Here is a 23,958-nt window from a genome sequence, read left to right on the forward strand (position 1 = left end):
CTGAGTCTGTCCTTCCGACAATCATTTCTTATTCGATGTCTTCAAATTTTTCCTGCAGCCCTTTCGTCTTAGCTTCCCTGCGCTTCCTATTTATTTCATTCCTCAACGACTTGTGTTTCTCTGTTCCCGAGTTTCCCGGATCATTTTTTTACTTCCTCCTTTCATCAATCAACTGAAGTATTTCATCTGTTACCCATGGTTTCTTCGCAGCTACCCTATTTGTGTCTATGTTTTCCTCCCAACTTCTGTGATGGCCCTTTTTAGAGGTGTCTATTCCTGTTCACCTGTACTGCCTACGCCGGCCGCGGTAGTCTAGCGGTTCTAGGCGCTCAGTCAGGAACCGCGCGACTGCTACGGTCGCAGGTTCGAATCTTGCCTCGGGCATGGATGTGTGATGTTCTTAGGTTAGTTAGGTTTAAGTACTTCTAAGTTCTAGGGGACTTATGACCACAGATGTTGAGTCCCATAGTGCTCAGAGCCATTTTTTTGTACTGCCTACTGAGCTTTCCTTATTGCAGTATATGCAGCCTTAGAAAACTTCTTTGCGTATTGATTCTTCCTGTCTTAATCCTCAGCCTAATCTTCATCACTACTATATTGAGATGTGATTCTATAGCTGCTCCTGGGTACGTCTTACAATGCAGTATCTGATTTCGGAATCTCTGTCTGAACATCATGTCATCTGACTGAAATCTTCCCGTATCACTCGGCCTTTTCCAAGTATACCTCCTCCGCTTGTGATTCTTGGAAAGAGTATTCGCTATTACTAGCTGAAACTTGTTACAGAACTCAATTAATCTTTCTCGTCTCTCATTCCTTGTACCAAGCTCATACTTTCCTGTAACCTTTCCTTCTATTTCTTCCCTTACAACTGCATTTCAGTCGCCCATGACTATTAGATTTTCATCCCCCTTTACATACTGTATTACTCTTTCAATATCCTCATACACTTTCTCTATCTCTTCATCTTCAGCTTGCGACGTCGGCATGTATACCTGAACTATCGTTATCGGTGTTGGTTCGCTGTCGATTCTGATAAAAACAACCCTATCACTGAACTGTTCACAGTAACGCACCCTCTGCCCTACCTTCCCATTCAAAACGAATCCTGCTCCCGTTATACCATTTTCTGCTGCTGTTGACTTTACCCAATACTCATCTGACCAGAAATCCTTGTCTTCTTTCCAATTCACTTCACTGACCTCTACTATATCTAGATTGTGCCTTTACATTTCCCTTTTCCTTTTTCTTGCTTCCCTACCACGTTCAAGCTTCTGACATTCCACTCCCCGACTCGTAGAATGTTATCCTTTCGTTGATTATTCAATCTTTTTCTCATGGTTACCTCCCCCTTAGCAGTCCCCTCCCGGAGATCCGAATGGGAGACTATTCCGGAATCTTTTTCCAGTGGAGAGATCATCTTGACACTTACAGGTCATGTGTCCTATGAATTCAAGTTACGTGTCTTTAATCCGATGGTTGCCATTGCCTTCTGCATGTTCATGCCGTTGATCATTGCTGATTCTTCCGCCTTTTGTGGCAGTTTCCCACACCTAGGACAAAAGAGTGTCCTGAACCTCTGTCCGCTCCTCCGCCCTCTTTGACAAGGCCGATGGCAGAATGAGGGTGAATTCTCATGCCAGAAGTCTTCGGCCGCTAATACTGATTATTAATCAAATTTTAAGCAGTGGCGGAATTCGAATCCTGGACCGTAGACGTTTTGATTATGAATCAAAGACGCTACCCCTAGACCACATTATTTTACGTACAGTATTATTTAAGATGGTGTCGCATCGCGTGGAAGAAGATTCATTAACAGCACGCATCGAAAAATAAAACCGAGCGAGGTGGCGTAGCGTCAGCACATTTCGGGAGGATGACGGTTCAAACCTTCCACCTGAATTTAGGTTTCTCGTGATTTCCATAAATATCTACAAGCAAGTGCAGTGGTGACTCATTTGAAAAGCGCACAGCAGGTTTCCTTTTGTAATCTGAGCTTGTGTTCCTCCTATAATAACCGGATTGTCGACGGTGCGTTACACTCCATTCAGGCCACCTTTCCTGATTACGAAAAATACTGCGTGCAGAGTACTATTGGAGTGGCCCGTCCGGCTAGCCGGTCAGTCTAACGCGCTGCTTCCCTAGCGGGAAGGCGTGCCGGTCTCCGGCACGAATCCACCCAGCGGATTGGTGTCGAGGTCCGGTGTGCCGGCCAGCCTGTTGATGGTTTTCAAGGCGGTTTTCCATCTACCTCGGCGAATGCGGGCTGGTTCCCCTTATTCCGCTTCAGTCGGCGATCGCTGCGCAAACACTGTCTCCACGTACACATACACCATAATTGCTCTACCGCTCGAACATTTGGGGTTACACTCGTCTGGTATGATACATTCTCAGGAGGGAGAGGGGGGGGGTGGAGTATACTGGGGCCGAACCGCACAGTAACGCTGGGTTTGGTGTGGGGTGCGGGTGGGGTGGGTGGACTGCTGTGGCGTGTTGTGGGTTTGTGAACCACTGAGGGGTACGGCGGGACGAAGCCTTTCTGTCGTCTCTAGGCCACTGGTTTAAATACACAATACTAATGGAGTAGCAACTACACCCTGTCATAAGCACCTACATCCACATATTTACATACATATTCTGAATCCACTGTGAAGTGCATGACGGAGAGTACTTAGCATGACACTACACTGATGAGCCGAAACATTATGACCACGTGCTTAATAGCTTGTTTATCTATCTTTGGAACAAAATACATCACTGATTGGTCTGACAGTTTGATGGTAAATTTGTGGAGATATGTGACATTAGATTTCTACCCACAAGTCACGTAATTCGCGTAAATGACGAGCCGCTGATTTGCGCACTTGGTACTGGCAGCCGATAGCGACCCAGAAGCGTGTTATAGGATTTACGTCAAGCGAATTTGTTCACCGAGACATCAACGTGAGTTCATTATAACGCTCCTCAAGCCACTGTGGCACAGTCTCTGGCTCCGAGACACAGATAGTTGTACTACTGAAAGATGACATCGCCGTTAGGGGAGACATCAAGCACGAAGGCATTTAGGTGGTTCGCAGCTGTCAGCGTGTATTCGATTACTACCACAGGTCGCATGCGGGCGTAGGAGAATGTCTGCCACAGCATAACGCTGCTTCCAACAGCCTGCGTCCTTGACGCGCTACACGTTTCGAGCCGCCGTTCTCCTCGATGATGGCGTTTGCTGAGACGGCCAGCGACCTAGTATAGCAAAACTGTGATTTACCAGAAGAGCTGACACGTTTTCATTGACTGACAGTCGAATCCCAATGCTCCCTTGCCAACTGCATTCGTAACTAACGATGTCGTTAGCTCACTGTTGTGTACATAGTTCCGCATAGTCAGCGCGTACACAACTTTCCCAATAGAGCGCGCCCCGCTAAGCACAACAGCGCAGGCGCAGCGCTCGTCCGTCTCTGCACTACGAGATGGCGCTGTCTTAGAGACGGACCAAATTCTGCTTCCGCTGATCCGCGTATTAATATGTAACGCAGCCAATGAGATTGCTGCTAACGTAGAACCTTTTCTCCTCGCGGATCACACTCGCACAGTGATACCTGAACGCTCGAGGTATTATAACGGGTGTACAGACCTCCGATTAGTCAGTCTGCATTAGTCTGTAGTCAAGTTTCAGTCTGCACCTAATAAGATTATCATATTCCTGTACATAGCCATGAAGATAAATGAATAAACACTTTGTCAAGTATCAGAGATATGTGAGAATAAGATTAACGTACCAAGACCAAAGGAACTTCAGATTGTCAATTGTAAACAGCATCCAGAATCAAGTTAAGTAATTTCTATGCTTTTTATTATTTTAATATATGTGTGTGAAAATTAATCAAGTTCTGTTTAAAGGTGGTCACCGTCAGTCTGCTACTCTAAGCGTGCAAGTGGCATTTCTATCATCTGACCTAACGGCAGAAGATAAACACGCCAGGAAAGACCACGAGACATATTGCTGACACTCGCCTACTTCGTTAGAGCGACAAGTCAAATAATCTGATGGTGTGTGTACCGAAGGTCTTACAGTACGCACCCCACACTCACCATGTGTGCAGAGAGCTCCACGTTCAACAACGTACGATGAACGGCGTGCTCCGAAACACTTGTGCGCGCACCAGCTTTGTGCTCTATCGGCAGAGATGCCACAGGTCACCACCTATCCTACTTTACAGAGCAGACAAGCCTTGGAACACCACTTTCTGTGAAGAGTCGTGGTAGTCTACATCTACGTGATTACTCTGCTATTCACAATAAAGTGCCCAGCAGAGGGTTCAATGAACCACCATTTAGCGCCTAGTGGTAGCTTCACTGTCCTCCTATCTCTGTCCATAGATGATCACGACAGTAGCACGTTAACATTCCACTAGCTTCGCCGTTTTCGAGATACTCGTTCCAGGCTTTGCGTTACTCGTTCCAGGCTCTGCGTAATGATAATCTGCCCTTTGTCGGAGTCGTTTGTTTTAATGGATTTCCCGGTTGCAGCCCATACCTTTGCTAGGGTGATCCACCGTCCGTGTCACCTCTGCTTACATGTTTTTGTGTCACGAGCCCTCAACGCCACCAGGCGGCATCCAACGTCGCGATGGGCAGTGGTCGAAATGTTTTGTCTGATCAGTGTCTGTGCTTTGGTTCCTTCCCGTTGCTGTCGTGTTTTTGAGCGTGGTAAGGATGACTGTTTAAATGTCTCTGGGTGTACTGTAAGAGGTCTCACCTTGTCTTCACGGGAGCGATAAGTAGGGGATAAAGAGAATACCTGTACTTTTCGCTCAGTACTGGTTTTTGAAACTTTTTAAATAGACGTTCGCGGAAAAATTTGTATCTTTCTTCAAGCGTGTGCCAATTCAGATTTTCCAAAGTTTCCGTGACGTTCTATCGTTATTCAAGCAAACGATTCATGTCGCCGTTATTTGCATACTTGTAATATTTCCTGTTAGTCCTATATAGTAAGGGTTCCACGTACCTGACGAATATCCTAAGATCGGACGCACAATTGATTTGTAAGTATATTGCAAACAGAGTCTGACACGTCCTTTACATGCAATTAAGCCTATGTGTTTGGTCCATTTCATATCCATACGAACCCTTTCCCCCAGTTATTTACATGGGCTGTGATACATTGATATTGTAAACACCTTATACCACACTCTAATACAATAAATAAATAAATAAATAAAACAATTTTTAAGGGATATCAAATTCGTCGTTGACTTTAGAAGCTATTATTATCACAATTGCCATTTCGGCCTTTAGGCCATTTTCAAGTGGAAGTGCAAAAGAGTTTGCTTCACCACATGACAGACTTATCCTATATAGTAACATCAGACGAGTATTTCTACAGTGAAAAGCCTATTTTTGACGATGACATGTATACATGACGGAGGCTTTTAAAGTTTGCCATGTGTTGAAGCCAGATCTTTTGCAGTACCACTTGAAAATGGCGCAAAGGCCGAAAATCCGATTGTGAAATAAATAATTTCTACAGTCAACGGTGAATATGATGTCCTTTAAAATATTCTAGAAGAATTTGGACCGCGACCATGAGAAAAAAGATGATTTTCGGCAGTATGTACCACCTGACCGATTTACGTCATGCCACATTGGCAATAGATCTGAAAATCAGATTAATTATAGCGTGCACAGAGGAGCTTTAGCGGTCATTTCTCCCGCACGTAGTACTCAGTAGGAATACGAAGAAAGCATAACATTCAGTACGATGCTAATTACCCTCATCCATGCACTTATCTGTGTTTTACGGAGTGAGCATGGAGACGTAGGTACAAATGTCATTCCTAATGGAATCTTCTAGGAAAATTATCGTCTGGGAAGACACTCTTTTCTGAACAGTTTGTATAATGGGAAAACCGTAAATTTCACTGTAATTGCACTAAACAAACATTGATTATCAACTATGCACCACCGTCTACGAAACTTAAAAAAAGAAAAGAAAGAAAGAAAGAAAGTCCACGCACCACCAAGGAATTATCCCTATGGGACGGAAATCGGTAGATGTGATGTATTTGCACAGGAAACAAATTATAACAGATACGAAAAAATTGGATGATTTATTTAGTTTATTCAAAAGAAAGAGCTTCACAAATAGAGCAAGTTAATAACGGATTGGACAACGTCTGCCCCTTATACAAGCATTTATTCGGCTTGATGATGACTGACATGAAGTCAACGGATGGCCTGTCGAGGGATACCGTGACAAAGTAGGACCAATTTGAGCGTTAGATCATCAAAATCTCGAGATGGTTGGAGAGCTCTGCCCATAATGATTCAAACGTTCTCAATTGGCGTAAGACTTGGCGACCTTGCTGGCCAGTGTAGGGTTTTAGAAGCACGAAGACAAGCAGTAAAAACGCTCACCTTGTGTAGGCGGACATTATCTTAAAATGTTTGAAATTTACTCAGTGATAAAAAAATTTGTTAAAATTAAAATATAAAACAGTCTTGATAGCAATTTTTTTTATTGGAGTGAGTGACCGGTTTCGACTCTTTCATAGAGTCATCTTCAGACTCTGTAAAGATATATTGCCAAAGTAGTGTAGACGTTATAATAAGCATATAAAAGATGTATAAAAATAAGATAAGTAGTAATAAATTATACCCAGATCGGTGGATGGACACTGCCAGACGAGTTTCGTCGACCCTCGACGCTCGTATAACTGCTGACTGTTCATGGAAGGAACGGGTATTAATAGGCCTGGACACACACACCGTTCTGAGTATGACATCATAAGTAGCCAACCAAAAAACACGTGCGTGTGTCCAGGCCTATTAATACCCGTTCCCTCCAACAACAGTCAGCAGTTACACGAGCGTCGAGGGTCGACGAAACTCGTCTGGCAGTGTCCATCCACCGATCTGGGTATAATTTATTACTACTTATCTTATTTTTATATATCTTTTGTATGCTTATTATGTCTACACTACTTTGGCAATATATCTTTACAGAGTCTGAAGATGACACTATGAAAGAGTCGAAACCGCTCACTCACACCAATAAAAAAAATTGCTACCAAGACTGTTTTAATTTTAATTTTATGACATTATCTTGCTGAAATGTACGTGCAGGATTGTTTGTCACGAAGGGCAACAAAACGGAGCACAGAATATCGTCGACGTACCGCTGTGCTGTAAGGCTGCGAGTGACAACCAAAAGGATCTTGCTATGGAAAAAGAATTGGCACTATAAATCATTATCCCTGATTGTCGGGCTCTATGGGGGTGACATTCAGGTTGGTATGCCACCGCTGCCTGTGGCGTCTCCAAACACGGCTTTGCTGGTTATAAGCAGGTCCCTCCAACCATCTCGGCCTTTGACGATCAAAAGCGCCATTTCAAAATAATTTGGCACGATACCCTTCAGGAGGACAATCAACAACTCTATCGATCAATGCCAAGCCGTGTAACTGCTTGCGCAAGGGTCAGAGATGGACCAACCCGTTATTGACTTGCGCAATTTGTGTAGCACTTTCTCTTCAGTTAATGATCCAAATTTTCTGAAATTGTAATCATTTGTTTGTCTGTGCACGTACATCACATCTACCGATTTCTGCCCCATCGGGATAATTTCTTCGTGACGCCTCTTAAAGTGTATAAATATAAGTTCCCCTATAATTTATGGAGTCTTTACCGTTGTGAAGGTGTACTCGTAACCATCAGGGTTGATCACGGGGATGATGTGCCAGTCGACGCTTTCCGTGAGGGCGCTTTCTTCAGCGTTCTCGACCAGCTGGTTGATGACGTAGAGGGCGGCAGCAGGCGCGATCCACTCTCTGGCGTGGATGCCCGCGTCGATCAGGATGATCGGCCTGGTGTCGTCACCTCCGGAGGATATCTTGATGATACCCAGGTCGCGGCCCGCATAGCTATTCCCGATGGACTCTACTGTCACCGTGTCGGAGTAGTTGGAAGCCAGATCCGACAGGTATTGTAGAATCTGTAATGCCATGGTGCAGAACCGAAACCACTCAGTGTTAAATTAGAGTTTAATATCTGATTAAAGAGGTGTTGTTCGATTGTAATTATGCTATTTGTGTTGGTACATAACCACAGATCTATGTTATTCTAAGACATTGCAACGAAACATTGTTGCTTATTACGTATGAATACTGTAATGTTAGCCAAATAGCCATAAAACATCACACGTTAAACTTATAATCATAGGAGCAATCGACACAGTTCTTTCCAACTAATAAACAGACATGCAACCAAATAAGATGAGGGAGTGCAAAGCTCGTTGCCTTCAGTGAATAATAAGAGAATGATCGTTGAGTTTTTCCACTATGGACAACTATAATACCGTCACAGTGAGATCAATAAGCTTAGGTGTGCAACTGATTATACTTATTATCTGTGGTTGCCTAACAACGGAAAAGTTGTAGGACAGTTTAAATAATCAAGGCCGAGAATAACAGATTTTCATTTGCTCCAGTTATTGGATATCGGTACAATGCACATGTAGTTTAACAGGGAGCATCATTTTCTAAAAATTTGGATGAATGCACTCAAAAAAGACGCTAACACTGTTGGGAAGTACGAAATTATATGGTAGACTGCATGGGGAAAACGCAACAATTTACCGTTTTCTGGGCAGCTCACAAGTTCAACGTCCATGTGACAAAATCATAAATTGTAATCAAATGGGCAATTCTAGGTGAGTGCCAGAAAAGTAAGAAGCTTGCTGCTCAGGGTACAGATTGTACAACTGCAGAAACTTACGTTTCGCCAAAGTCATCAAAGCATGCACCTATCAGCAGCAGATGGCAGGGGGGGGGGGGGAGGGGTGCCAAAGCCGAAGCAATGGAAATGGAAATGAACGTTTGGCGTCATTGGCGGGGAGGCCCCTTACGGGGCAGGTTCGACTGCCTTGGTGCAGGTCTTATTACATTCGACGCCACATTGGGCGACCTGCACGCCAGATGGGGATGAAATGATGATGAAGACAACACAACACTCAGTCCTTCAGCGGAGAAAATCCCCGACCCAGCCGGGAATCGAATCCGGGCCAGTAGGACGGCAATCCGTCACGCTGAGCACTCAGCTATCGGGGCGGACAAAAAGCCGAAGCAATAAGAACACGAATGTCTTGGAACTTCGTTGTCTGTCCTCAACCCTCTACTTTCAAAAAACTCTCCATGGAGTTGGCAATGTGATGGCTGACAATATCGCTTATTTCATGAAAAAAAAAAAAAAAAAAACCAAGGAAATGCAGCAGAAAATTTGTGCCCTCGGTGTACAAAACCTACATTAACAAACATAAGTTTGTTAGTGGCCAAGATCAGCGTCTTCTTAATTGGTCGCCCTCTTTGTACCAAGCACAGTGGCGGGTCTACTAAACCCAACTGACTGAGCAAAGTTTTGGAGCAAACAACCTTCTTTTTCACACTGTCTGGCTGGCGCCATGGCGCATCGACCTTCAATGTTTGTCCAGACAAGGTAAAAACATCATACTCAGTTATTCTCAGCACGGTATGCGCTGCCCTCAGATAGGCCTTTCACTGGCTCTGCCCATCTGCCCGTCTGGGCAAGCTCGCCCCTCCTAATAAAATTCACTGACTACCTTCTGCCGACAACAGGACTCTTAGACCACACTTGGAGTGCGCCTAGCCAGCGCGAAAAATGCAAAGCGTTCCTCCCAAACCCTACATGTCCAGTACTATCAATAAAATAATCACGAAAAAGTGGTGGAAAATGAAACAATATAGCTTATCTATATGTGGCAGTAATGTCACAATGTGCTCCGTACGTTCTATTGACGCCTTTGACTTGCAGATCAATGTGGGAATCGATGAATATTAATTGTGAATGGTGGTAAATCGTATTTTACATCATTTCTGAGAGAAAACTCAAAACTATTTGATTTATGCTGCAGATGTGTGACAGGCACTCAGTCGTTAGCCTTATATAGACATTATAACACACAAATAGTCAAAGAAAAGTTTTCATTTCATGCCCATGGTCATTAACCCAATCCTAGATATTTCCAGCCAAACGAGCGCTGGTGATATTATGTTGGAAGATGCAAACCGCAACTGAGTAAAACTTCCGCACCAATGAGAGACCTTTTTGAGTGGCCAAAGTTTATATAAGTTTACAACGAAAAATCTTGCTATCCAGTTTTAAGTAGTAACATCAATAACAGAAAGAATATATGTAACATTAACGTTCAGGTTGAGTTCAATATTTATATGGCACTGGTAACTGCATAAGTTTCCGAACAGTAAATTCATTCTACATAGTTTTTTTGTCAGTTTTATTAGTTAACGTTCCAGACGGATTTTTGTATACGTATTAAGTATTCATCAGAACAGCGTACACCTGTTACATATCGAATTAGGAGGTTTGCTATAAGACGACAAGTTCTTTACCACAACGTTTTTCACGGATTCGATGTCTCACGAAGACGGAACAATGTCTCTATAGCACCCACATCTGAGCCTGCCCTCTGATCAAAACACAAACCTTTTGTCTCCTGCTCCCTGTTACTGTCAGTTGATCTCCTTGTAGCATCGTCTTAGTTTCACTCACTCTTTCCTTTTACTGTGGGTGTTTGCTGTTTATATCATTAAAGTCTTCCGTTGTATTTTGTTGGAGGGATGCCTTCAGGTTAATTTTGATACCTTAAATATTTCCTGTGTTGTCGTTTTCAAAACCGGTTTGTACTATTGTTTACATATATCCATTTGTTTCAGTACGACAGCGCACTGGTGGTGAATGCTCGGGGTAGCGATGAGTAGATGTCAAACACTGTTGACAGCTTTTGATGACCGAAACAAAGACCGTTGTTTTTTAATGTCAAACAAAACAGCGCTCCAACTCTTACTTAAAGGATATCCATTATCTATGTTAATAATATTGTCAGATAGCTGTATTTCAATAACTTCTTTTATTACACAGTCCTAAAAACACGATACAGGGGCAACCACCTGTTTCTTATCACACAACATCTTATGTCCTTCAGTAAGCCATATTTGTAATTTTTCCTTTATGAATGGTCAGTTTTCCGAGCGATTAAAGTACTCAGCAGTAAAGCCGCCTTATAAAAAGGGAGAAAGGGATAATGTAGATAATTTTAGTCCTACTTCTATGTCATCAATTTTTGCAAAAGTTATTGAAAAGGTTGTCTATGTAAGAATAATTGATCATTTTGTATCACACGATTTGCTATCAAATGTACAGTTAGGCTTTAGAAGTCGTTTAACAACTGAAAATACTGTATTCTCTTTACTCTGTGAGGTACTGGGTGGGCAAAACAAAAGGTTTCGAACACTTGGCATATTTTTTGATTTAACTAAGGCATTTGATTGTGCTGATCACAAAACATTGCTCCAGAAGTTGGACCATTACGGCATACGGGGAGTAGCTCACAGCTGGTTCATCTCTTACTTTAGCAACAGGCAGCAAAAGGTCAATATTCACAATGTTGATAACGGCTGTGATGTGGGGTCTGAGTGGGGTACTGTCAAGCGTGTGTGTGTGTGTGTGTGGGGGGGGGGGGGTTGTCCCAGGGAGCAGTGTTGGGGCCACTCCTGTTCTTTATTTATATAAATGATATACCCTCTAGTATTACGGGTAACTCTAAAATATTTCTGTTTGCTGATAACACTAGCTTGGTAGTAAAGTATGTTGTGTGCAACATTAGCTCGGTTTCAAATTGTGCAGTACATGACCTTCTCATGGGTCACTCCTCCTATTCTGACAAGGAGCTTCTTGAAAAATTAAGCTGATTCTTATTGTATTGTTGATTGCGTTTATTTAAATTTATGGATTGACTTTTTTAGGCTTGTAGAAAATAAACTAACGTTAGATCACAGTAAGACTAAGTATTTACAGTTTCTAACAGACAATTCAACAAAACCTAACGTCTTAATTTCACAGAATGGGCATATGATTAGTGAAACTGAACAGTTCAAATTTCTAGGTGTTCGGGTAGATAGTAAGCTGTCGTGGAAATCCCACGTCCAGGATCTCGTTCCAAGGCTGCCATTTTTACTATTCGAACGGTATCAGAAGTGAGTGATCGTTCGACACGAAAATTAATCTACTTTGCTTATTTTCATTCGCTTATGTCGTATGGTATTATATTTTGGGGTAACTCTTCCCATTCTAAAAGGATATTTTTGGCTCAGAAACGAGTGGTTCGGGAAATAAGTGGTGTAATTTCACGAACCTCTTGTCGACCCCTGTTCACTAGTCTTGGTATTTTGACATTGCCCTCTCAATATATATATTCCTCACTCAGTTAATACTCGGCAGAAATCAAACCTGCATTAGGATCGGACTTCCTTAACTCTTGTGCAGAAAGGTGTGCAGTATACTGCTGCATCCATTTGCAGTAAGCTACCACTCGAGTTCAAAAAAATTAGGAGTAATCCATTCGCTTTCAAATCGAAACTGAAGAGTTCCCTCATGGGTCACTCCTCCTAGTCTGTCAAGGAGCTCCTTGAAAAATTAAGCTGATTCTTATTGTAATGTTGATTGCGTTTATTTAAATTTATGGATTGAATTTTTTGGGTTTCATAAATATTTATTTTTATCTGTTATTACTTTTATGTTGTAATTTCATGTACTGACACGTTCCACGTCCTTGGAGATTTGCTCCTCAATTTGGTCCTACGGAACTTGACGTGTAAATAAAATAAATAAATAAGACAATGTTCCGCAACCGCAGATTTTTTAGGCTGAAATGAGCGCGTGTGAAGACGGTGCACCACGCATTGGTTCTGGACCATGCGAATCGTTTGTCCAGTATAATCTTTCCCGCAGTGGCAGGGCATTTTCTAGACATCGAGTTTCCTCAAACCAAAATCATCCTCCACTGATCCAAGCAGCGATCTAATCTTAGCTGACGGAGTACACTTTTAATATTAAATCTCTTTAAAATTCTTCCTAACGTTGAAGATATGCTTCCAGTGAAAGGTAGGAACGCCACCGATTAGTTTGTGTCTTTTGTTGGTTCCCGCGAAGGTCTGATCTGTAGAGCACGACGGATCTGATTGTCGGTATAACCATTTTGCTTGAACATTGCTGTTAGATGATCCAGCTATCGTGTCAAACTATCTGCATCTGAGATGGCATAAGTAATTTTTACTAATGTATGTGGAACCCCTTTGGGTTGGTACAATGGATGACAACTTGATGAAGGAAGGTACCAGTCCATATGCGTGGTCTTAGGTAAACACTGTGTCCTAATGCCACATCATCCCTCCTGTTGACCAAGATATCTAAAAACAGAAGTTTTCCATCCTTTTCAACATGCATCGCGAACTTACTATTGGAATGCAGACATTTGAAATGATCTAGGAAACGACGCAGAACATCCCTCCCTTGTGGCCATACCATAAACGTATCGTCGACGTATCACCAAAAACAAGTAGCTTTTAAGATCCCCGTCTTCAGTACTGTGCCCTCAAAATCTTTAATAAACAAACTGGCGATTAAGTGGGATAACGAACTCCCCTTAGTTATTCCGTAAGTTTGTTCAAAGCATTTGTCATTAAATAAAAGATACGTCGACGTCAACACATGGCAACAAATCTTAGTTGTTTCTTCACCCAATTTTTCAGCAAATAACTGCAAATAATCATCAAGAGGATCTCTGGTAAAAAGTGATACAGCAGCGAAACTAATGAGCAGATCCGTGGGACTGTCACGTGGGACGCAGCCACACATTTGGGCTGAGTTAGAATGTCGCCTCCGCTCCGGACCCCAACATCCACCATCACTTCTTACTCTGATTCCGGTTGTTCAGTAAGAACAGGCTGCCGTACGCCACAGAGTTTCAGAGACCTCGCAGAAAGTGTCCCCAGCAGAGTTCAGGCGGTCATAAAGGCGATGGGTGGACACACCCCATATTAATGCCCACTAACAGGTGTCCGGATACGTATGATCTAATAGCGCAGTTTTACAGGAATTTCGCCAGAGCATGGGAAACGTCTGCGATGATGTTGGGATTCAATGCATTTTGTATATTGAACTGAAACTTAGAACTGGGATAAATACTACTAGTAGCAAGAAGTCTAAGGTTTGGAGATAACCTTGTCGCCATTGGTATAGCTTGTCTGTGTTTAGTATCATCTTTTCTTATAAGTGTTTCAACAGTATTAAACACTAGTTCGAAATAACGATTAAAGATTTTAAACATCTTATTCCTTCCATCTTTATGCTTTCCATCACAAACTCACACACAATACGGTAAAGATTTTAAGCATCCCAGTACTTGAGCTCGTTTCTACAATTTTGCCAGTCTAGAAATGTTTCGACTACGGCGACAATATCTGCTGGCAAATTGGACATATTGATCACTGGAACAGAGTGCGTGGTTCTATCTGGATGTGAAAGAAATAACGCATGTGCACATGACGAGAAAGAGGGATGCGGCTACATGCTTGGCTCTTCTCGAGAGTGCGACGAAAACAGAACACAGGTGCGCAACGACTAGGCGCAAGGTGCACAAGTGCAAAACCGAGGGTCAACTCCAGGATCTTTGAGAAAGTCTCGCGGATGAGCTTTAAAAGAAAAAAAAGAAAAAATGGTGGGTATTCTTAGTGTAAAGATGGTTAGAATGCCTGACAAAAAATGAAGCACCCAGAAGACATGGTCAGATATTAATGTAACTTGGTACACTACACGGTAGTGGGCATGTAAATAATAAGAGTTGCAGTTCTCTGTGACAGGAGAGACGTCTACAGACGTTAAAGTAACCTCTGGCGTGCCACAGGGGAGTGTTATGGGACCATTGCTTTTCACAATATATATAAATAACCTAGTAGATAGTGTCGGAAGTTCTATGCGGCTTTTCGCGGATGATGCTGTAGTATACAGAGAAGTTGCAGCATTAGAAAATTGTAGCGAAACGCAGGAAGATCTGCAGCGGATAGGCACTTGGTGCAGGGAGTGGCAACTGACCCTTAACATAGACAAATGTAATGTATTACGAATACATAGAAAGAAGGATCCTTTGTTGTATGATTATATGATAGCGGAACAAACACTGGTAGCAGTTACTTCTGTAAAATATCTGGAAGTATGCGTGCGGAACGATTTGAAGTGGAATGATCATATAAAATTAATTGTTGGTAAGGCGGGTACCAGGTTGAGATTCATTGGGAGAGTCCTTAGAAAATGTAGTCCATCAACAAAGGAGGTGGCTTACAAAACACTCATTCGACCTATAATTGAGTATTGGTCATCAGTGTGGGATCCGTACCAGATCGGGTTGACGGAGGACATACAGAAGATCCAAAGAAGGGCGGCGCGTTTCGTCACAGGGTTATTTGGTAAGCGTGATAGCGTTACGGAGATGTTTAGCAAGCTCAAGTGGCAGACTCTGCAAGAGAGGCGCTCTGCATCGCGGTGTAGCTTGCTCGCCAGGTTTCGAGAGGGTGCGTTTCTGGATGAGGTATCGAATATATTGCTTCCCCCTACTTATACCCCCAGAGAAGATCACGAATGTAAAATTAGAAAGATTCGAGCGCGCACGGAGGCTTTCCTGCAGTTGTTCTTCCCGTGAACCATACGCGACTGGAACAGAAAAGGGAGGTAATGACAGTGGCACGTAAAGTGCCCTCCGCCACACGCCGTTGGGTGGCTTGCGGAGTATAAATGTAGATGTAGATGTAGTAGAGTCACTATATTGCATTAGTGTTACTCGTGTCTAGTGTTGAAGAACCATTGTTCTACTGTTTTGAGGAGACATGAAGGAGATATTCCTGGCGACATGGTGTGGGGAATCATCTTGTATGATTTCAGGTCACGAGTGGTAGTGACTGAGGGACCGCTGACAGCGTAACGGTAAGTGATGAACATTGTCTGTACTCATGTGTTACCTCTCATGCCACAATATCGTGGTACGATTTTTCGACATGACAATGTTCGTACACACTTGGAACGTTTCTCTATCGACAGTCTGCCTGATGTTGAGGTACTTCTGTGGCCATCAAGATTCCCAGATCCATCTCAAGGATAACATATGTGGGACCAGCTCGTACATCAACACCACCTCATTGCCAGTTTTTTGGATATCGAGGACCAGTTACACCAGTCTCTGTTGGTCTATCATGGACAGAAGACACCGGCTGGTTAAGTAATTGTCAGTGTCAATGAAATTCACCAACAGCCGTGTAACTTAAGATGTTATTTTATTTTGAAGGTTACCAGTTTCAGCATTTCATTATGCCATCTTCGAATGAAGGACTAGTGTAACGATTGAATTCATCACATCCAGAGATTTATGACTCCATATCACATCTTCGTTTGCTCAGAGGGTTTAGGTTAGCATCTCACTTTTGTAGAGCAGAACTGGAGAAAGGAGGAGTTGCCACATTCATCAGGAAGCGTCATAAATTTGTGAACATAGACGTTCATACATTTTGCCTAGAACAGCATATGGAAGGATGTGCAACAGAAGTAGAATTTCACAAAAAATCTTCATAATATTAAGTGTATATCGAGCACCTGCACGTAACTTTAATCTGTTCATAAACCTCCTTGAAGCTGTACTGGACCATTTAACAACAAAAAACAAAGAAATAGTGGTTGCTGGTGATTTCAATGTAGCTTTCCTTAAAGACTCTCCCAATAAGAGCTTATCTGAGTTAGTAACACTATCATTCAATTTAATTCCCACTGTAAAGTTCCCCACTAGCGTAGCCAATTGCTCACAAACAGCCATTGATAACATCTTTGTAGAAAACTCCAATGACCAAAATTATATTACAAAACCAATAGTCAATGGCCTCTCTGACCACGACGTGCAGTTCCTTCTGTTAAATGTTAATATCGAACAGTATATAAAATCTGTTCAATCTGAGCTCAAGAGGATAATCGATAAGCCAAAAATTGATTATTTTAGGACACCTCTCAGAGACATTCACTGGAGTGATGTTTACCTTGCTCATGGCATGAATGAAAAATATAACACTTTTGCTGATAAAGTGCTTACCTTATTTGAACATTGTTTTCCCCCAAAACTAACCAAGGTTAGAGCAAAGTCTACAAAGAAGCCATGGGTTACTCAAAGAATAGTGGTATCTTGTAAAACAAAAAGAAAACTCCATCTGTCAATACGAAACAGTGCTGATGTTGATGTTGTAGCACATTACAAGAAATACTGCAAAATATTAAAGACTTGCAAGGAAAAGATAGTCATATCAGATAACAAAATAAAGACAATATGGGATATAGTGAAGGAGGAGACTGGTAGAACCAGATATGAAGAGGGACAAATAGCATTAAGAGTAAATGATACGCTGGTAACAGACGTGTATAGTGCTACAGAACTTTTTAACATTTTATAACTGTTACTGAAAAGATGGGGTTGTCAGGTTCTGTAGATGCTGCTATGCAATACCTCAGACCACACAGGACCGATAACCGTAGCAGTCTGGTCCCTTTAATCCCCCAAACCAACCAATCAGACCAGACATTTCAAGTGACTTCCATAATATGAATTTGATCCTCAAAACTCCAGCAGAAATAATGTCCATCATAAAATCTTTAAAATCTAAAACATCTAGTGGGTATGATGAAATATCAACAAAGTTAATCAAAGAATGTGATTCTGACTTAAGTTATATATTAAGCTATCTGTGTAGCCGGTCGGTTATCAGTGGAATATTTCGTGAATGGTTGAAATATGCTGAAGTTAAGCCACTGTTTAAGAAGGGAGATAAAGAAATAGCATCAAATTTCCATCCAATTTCACTTTTGCCAGCATTCTCAAAAATTTCAGAAAAAGTGATGTACAATCGGCTTTATAACCATCTTATGTCAAATAACATACTGCCAAAGTCTCAGTTCGGATTTCTAAAGGGTTCTGATATTGACAAGGCTATCTACACTTACAGTGAAAATGTGCTTAATTCATTAGACAAAAATTGCAGGCAACTGATATATTTTGTGATCTGTCAAAGGCATTTGACTGTGTAAATCACAATATCCTTTTAAGTAAATTAGAATATTATGGTGTAACAGGAAATGCTGCATAATGATTCAAATCTTATATCTCTGGCAGGAGACAACGGGAAAGAGATATGTATTAAGCTATCAGGCATCATCCAACTAGGAACTAATTACATGTGGGGTCCCACAAGGTTCTATTTTAGGGCCCTTACTTTTTCTTGTGTATATCAATGACCTTTCATCAGCAACTTTACCAGATGCCAAGTTCGTTTTGTTTGCCGATGATACAAACATTGCAATAAATAGCAAGTGAAATGTAGTCTTAGAAAGATCGGCTAATAAAATGTCAGCTGACATTAATCGCTGGTTCCTAGCCAATTCTTTGTCACTAAACTTTTAAAAAACACACTACATACAGTTCAGAACTTGTAAGGGGTGTCCCACGAGTATATGCCTAACATATGATGACAAGTAGATAGAAGAAGTGGACAGTGTTAAATTCTTGGGATTACAGCTTGATAATAAATTCAACTGGGAGGAGCACACCACAGAACTGCTGAAGCATCCTAACATATCTCTATTTGCAACGCGAATTGTGTCAGACACAGGGGATATAAAAATGAAAAAGCTGCTTACTTTCATTCCATAATGTCATATGGGGTTATTTTTGGGGTAATTCATCAAGCCAAGCTAAAGTTTTCCAGGCACAAAAACGTGCAGTACGAGTTATATGTGGTGTGAACCCAAAAACATCCTGCAGAAGCCTATTTAGGGAACAAGGATACTAACTACTGCTACCCAATATATTTATTCCTTAATGAAAAAACATTAAAATATATCACTTTTTCAAACCGACAGTTCAATTCAAGGAATCAATACTAGAAATAAGAATAATCTTCACAAGGATTTGAAGTCACTTACTCTTGTACGAGAAGGTATGCATTATTCAGGAAATAGGTGTGCATTATTCAGGAACACACATTTTCAATAACTTGCCAGCAGCCATAAAAGGCTTAACAACCAATGAAATTCAGTTTAAGAGAAGCCTAAAGGATTTATTGGTGGCCAACTCCTTCTACTCCACTGATGAATTTCTCAGTAGAACCAACTTCTGCACAATTTCGGTGAAGTAATGTGTTCATTGTAAATAAGTATTATAGTAGTTCTATTACGTGTTTATTACCTTATAAATAAAAAACTTTTTATTTTAAATTCAGTTTATCAGTGTTTGTAAAATGATTTTTTCATATAGTGGTCATTAAAAAAATGACGATCATTCCACTTGGTTTCTGTGGAATGGTACATTAGCTTATTTGTTTGAGCTGTAAATATTTGTTACGTATTGTTGTTGTTTTGACATGTTCTACATCCTGGAGGACCTCCTCACTATGGATCAACTGGAATGAAAGTAAATCTAATCTAATCTAACTAATGTATATGGGGCATAATGAAATGCCGAAACTGGTAGCGTTCAAAATAAGATAAAATAACATCTTAAGTAACACGACTGTTGATAAATTTCATTGACAATGACAGTTACACTAATAGTTGGCCAGCTTGCTTCAGGAAAGATACGACGGTTTTATGACACATTTCCCAACTGATCAGTGCACGCATCCAGCTAGATGGGGAGCAACATCATTATGATAAGAGGACTTATATTGCCATATTCTTTGTACAATACACTCGATTTCGTGATCACTGAATAACATCACATACCTTTTTCTCCAGGGAAGATTCATTTGGTTTTTTCCTATGTTTCCGGGTGCATCACTTTTTTGTCAAGTAGAGTAATTTAAGTTACCCACGTTAACGTAGCGGCACACTACTGCGTAAACTTGTGATTGTGAATTTGTACTTTTGCCTTGTGGTAACATACCTCATCATACTGAAGGTACTCGGTGAATGATATGCGAGACTCGGGGTTTTTAGAGACTGCTCTGGTCTGCGCCCGTTGTCGCTCCTTTTCGAAGACCCTGCAAACCGACACTGAAATGTTATACACAGACTACAAATCGCTTGATGCAAAAATTGCATCGGAAATGATAATTTAATCATAATGTCTACGATACCTATATAGAAACACCATAGCCCTTAAATGACGATTATACATAGAGGACACAGGTCATTAATATCCAAATTCGAGGTGAAAATTTCCTGTTAAAACATTATAGGTCCAGTCTTTGCCAATCTTGACGTTCCAGTCTGGGCTGCGGGGAAATTATCCTACTGAAGGGAAGACATTGCCTGACGTACAATTGGTTGGTTGGTTTGGGGGAGGGAACCAAACAGCGAGGTCGTCGGCCCCATTGGTATAGGGAAGGATGGGAAAGGAAATCTGCCGTGCCCTTTCAAAGGAACTATTCCGGCATTTACCTGAAGCGATTTAGAGAAATCATGGAAAACCTAAATCAGTATGGCCGGACGCGGGTTTGAACCGTCGTCCTCCCGACTGTGAGTCCAGTGTGCTAGCCACTGAACCAGCTCGCTCTGTCCTTATGTACGATCGGCAGCAAGGCTGTTACCTGACCTAGCTCCATGACGCTTCACAAATAGATTTTCAGTTTAATGATGGTCACGAATACATGTACTAGTCATCAGGAACACCATTGCCTCGTCTGGCGAAATTACGTTAAGAAAATGTTATCAACCATCGAGATACCGGTCTCCCGGGGAAAGAATTGGCCTAAATCGTGGAACGCTAAAACCAGCTAACTCTAACTGGCAATGAGAATACTGTTCTCCTGTTCTCTAGAATCATCAACATAGTCTGTGGAAGTATAGCTAGTAATGTCGTTAACTCCCTAGTCCGGAAATCATGTAAAATTATCTAATTTGTTACGTCACTCAGTCGTCATGTTTCAGAACACTATTTATATGGGTGAGAAGCAAACTATCGTTAAAGATACAATATGGTTTTTGCGCTCAGATCATTATCTAGATTATCGCAATAATTTTGAAATTTGCAATATGTATATGAGCTGAATTAAATACATTATAAGCATGACAGAAATATAATACAGCATCTAGTACAATCGCTTTTGAACCGTATAAATGTCCGTAACAGTCATATCATCCTCTATCATATTTTGTAATTGCACAAAGAACTGGAAGACCAGTTGAACGGAATGAAGTCTCTCCATCTATCGCTCCCGCATGGATCGAGAGGACCAGATCAGATTACTTACAGCGCACACAGAGGCATTTGAACATTCTTGTACGTGAATGGAACGGGAGGAAGCCCTAACATCGGGTACAATGGGAAGTACCCTCTGTCATTCATTTCACAGTGATTTGCACTGCATGCATGTAGAGCTAGATCTAAATCAAGAGTATTGGGATGTAGTGGAATATAATCTGGTGAAGGCGAGTGAATTGGATCAGAAACTGAGATACTAGAAGTAGTAGACGAGGTTCGCTACTTGAGCATCAAAATAGGTAACGATAGCAGACGAGGAGAGGACGTAAAACGTAGAATAGCAAGAGCAAGAAAAGAGTTTCAGAACGAAAAAGAGACATTTGTTCACACCGAATGCAAATTAAGTATTTCTTCGTCTTTTCTAAAGGCATTTGTCTGAAGTGCAGCCTTATACGGAAGTGAAAGGCGAACGACAAGCAGTTCAGACAATAAGAAAATAGAAGCATTTAAAATGTGCTACCACAGAAGAATGGAAAGTGTCAGATGCGTAGCTCGAGAAACTAAGGAGGAGGTACTTATTCGAATTGAGCTGTCAAAAAAATTTGTGGGACAACGTGTACAAAAATGGGGATCAGTTGATAGGATACATATTGATGCATCAAGTATTCGTCAATTCGGAAATGGAGGAATGTGTGTGCGGGAGAGGGGTCAAAATTTCAGTCGGAAACCAAGGCTAGACTAAAGTAAGCACCTCTCCAGCAGTTATTCAGAGATGGGGAGGCTTCCACAGTGTAGACTAGCGTGGAGAGCTACATGAATCGTTTTTCGGACAGAAGACGACTCCAACAACAGTTCTACAATCTAAAGAATATAGATAAATAGATTGTTGACTCGAACATCCACGAAGCGTTTTTAACGCAATGAAGAAGGTGTAATAATTCCTATATACGGCTGGGCAGGTAATAAAAAGGATGGTTGTTTAATAACGGAAGAGTATCAGCTCAATTATTATAAGCGTATTTACATTCCATTGGCCTGAAGAAATGGGAAACGAATATACAGTAACCTTCCTTCGTCTGTTTCTTCCGTTGAGAAAAGGAAGATAGTGTAGGAACGGACGCATTAATAAAATTGCCATCGGAATTGTGTAGCGAATATACCTGAGAAACTTTTTTTATAAAAATTATCTCAGGTGTGTGTGTGTGTATTGAACCGGGGCCTAGAAACGACAGAGAAGCTTCGTCCCACCATAGTCCTCAGTGGTTTACAACCCCACAACAGGCCACAGCAGTCCACCCACCCCATCGCCGCACCATACCGAACCCAGGCTTATTGTGCGGTTCGGCCCCCAGTGCCCCCCCCTCTTTCCACTCCCCCCCCCCTCCCCACCTCCCGGGAACCTCACATACCAGACGAGTGTAACCCCAAATGTTTGCGTGGTACAGTAATTATGGTGTGCGCGTATGTGGAGACAGTGTTTGCACAGCAATCGCCGACATAGTGTAACTGAGGCGGAATAAGGGGAACCAGCCCGCATTCGCCGAGACAGACGCAAAACCGACTTAAAAACCATCAACAGGCTGGCCGCCACACTGGACCTCGACACTAATAAGGCGGGCGGATTCGTGCTGGGGATCGGTAGACCGCGTGGCTAGCCGGGCGGGCTATTTTCTGAGTTACTTCATGTTCAGTTGAAGTCAGTTCTAATGGTTTAAAGATCTTCCTACGGTTGTAGAGAACTTCGAAACAACTAAGAAGATTGTGAAGCATAGGGACGAAATATTAAGAAAAACCTGTGCATTTATCACAGTGTAAAGACACTTGTTATCAGATTTCTCACTTATAGTAATTATACTCTGACATGGCGTTTCTAATCTAGCTCCACTTGTTTGAATGTATGCGTTGCATAGCCTAAAGTTTGTGTCATGCACTTGCGTTTGATCAGCGTCGTCAATTTGTCATTTATAACACTTATTTCCTGAGGTGAGTTGTTGCACTGTAGCACCATTTGTTTGAAAGCACTTCCTGTGTGTCTAACGCTTGTTTAAAGCAAACATATTTGAACCGGTTCGAAAATGTGAATTACGTGATATGATTAATGGTCTACATGTGTCGGAAAGAGAAGCTGTTGTACTTAAATATGGAGAACAAGGTACCTATTAAGTTGGATAAGGCTACTCTGCCGATCTGACTGCATCTATAAAGATGTGATTAAGAGCTATTCACTACGACAAGACCAATTTTAAGGTTTTCCCCAGCTATACGGTATGTGAACTTCAACACAATCATCACATATTGTATAAACTGTAGAATGACTTCTTCTGCATCTGACGATAATCTGTGTTATTTTATATTCTTTATTTGCGCCCATCTAAATTTAACCTACTACCTAATGATTAGGACGGGTTTGTTTGCACAATTTTAAATTGTACACATACTTAAAACGAAGCTAGTTTCGTTTTTTCATATTCTAACATGTCTTACCAGCAAAAGGAAATGCTTAAAATTAACGATTTATGTATTAAGAATGTAGGAAGGTAGGAAAGAGTTCATATTTGTAGACTACCACCACCAGCGCTGCCTAGGAGGGAGTACTCAAGAAAAAAAAGACATTGAGCCTCTCGCTCCTGGGCAGCAACTGCCCGATCTGCTGCAACTGCTCGCTGTTCTAGGGCGAGAATCACAGGTAGCGCGGTTCCCCATCTAGGTTAGTTATATTGTCGAAATACTGTCCCAAGAAGGCAGTCGGGCAACTTAGCCTAGTGTCGCTTATGTAGGATGACCTGTGGGATCTTCTTCTATGTTAATATTACAGCTGATCGCATCCAAAGCGCACATTTTTATCTTCACATGCGATTCAGGTGATG

At 41.7% G+C, this 23,958-nt stretch overlaps 1 protein-coding gene across 1 annotated transcript in view; it reads right to left on the reverse strand.

The window, feature by feature from the left end:
- LOC126259524 (carboxypeptidase B-like) overlaps positions 1–23,958 on the reverse strand; it is a 93,008-nt gene that overhangs the window by 48,520 nt on the left and 20,530 nt on the right. Inside the window, exons 3-4 of the mRNA XM_049956390.1 lie at positions 19,832–19,928; positions 7,682–7,987 (exon numbers count right to left, since the gene is read on the reverse strand). Coding sequence (XP_049812347.1) covers positions 7,682–7,987; positions 19,832–19,928 — 403 coding nt within the window. The remainder of the gene's footprint in view (positions 1–7,681; positions 7,988–19,831; positions 19,929–23,958) is intronic.

The sequence above is a fragment of the Schistocerca nitens genome, chromosome 5 (assembly GCF_023898315.1).
Source record: "Schistocerca nitens isolate TAMUIC-IGC-003100 chromosome 5, iqSchNite1.1, whole genome shotgun sequence".
Lineage (NCBI taxonomy): Eukaryota > Metazoa > Arthropoda > Insecta > Orthoptera > Acrididae > Schistocerca > Schistocerca nitens.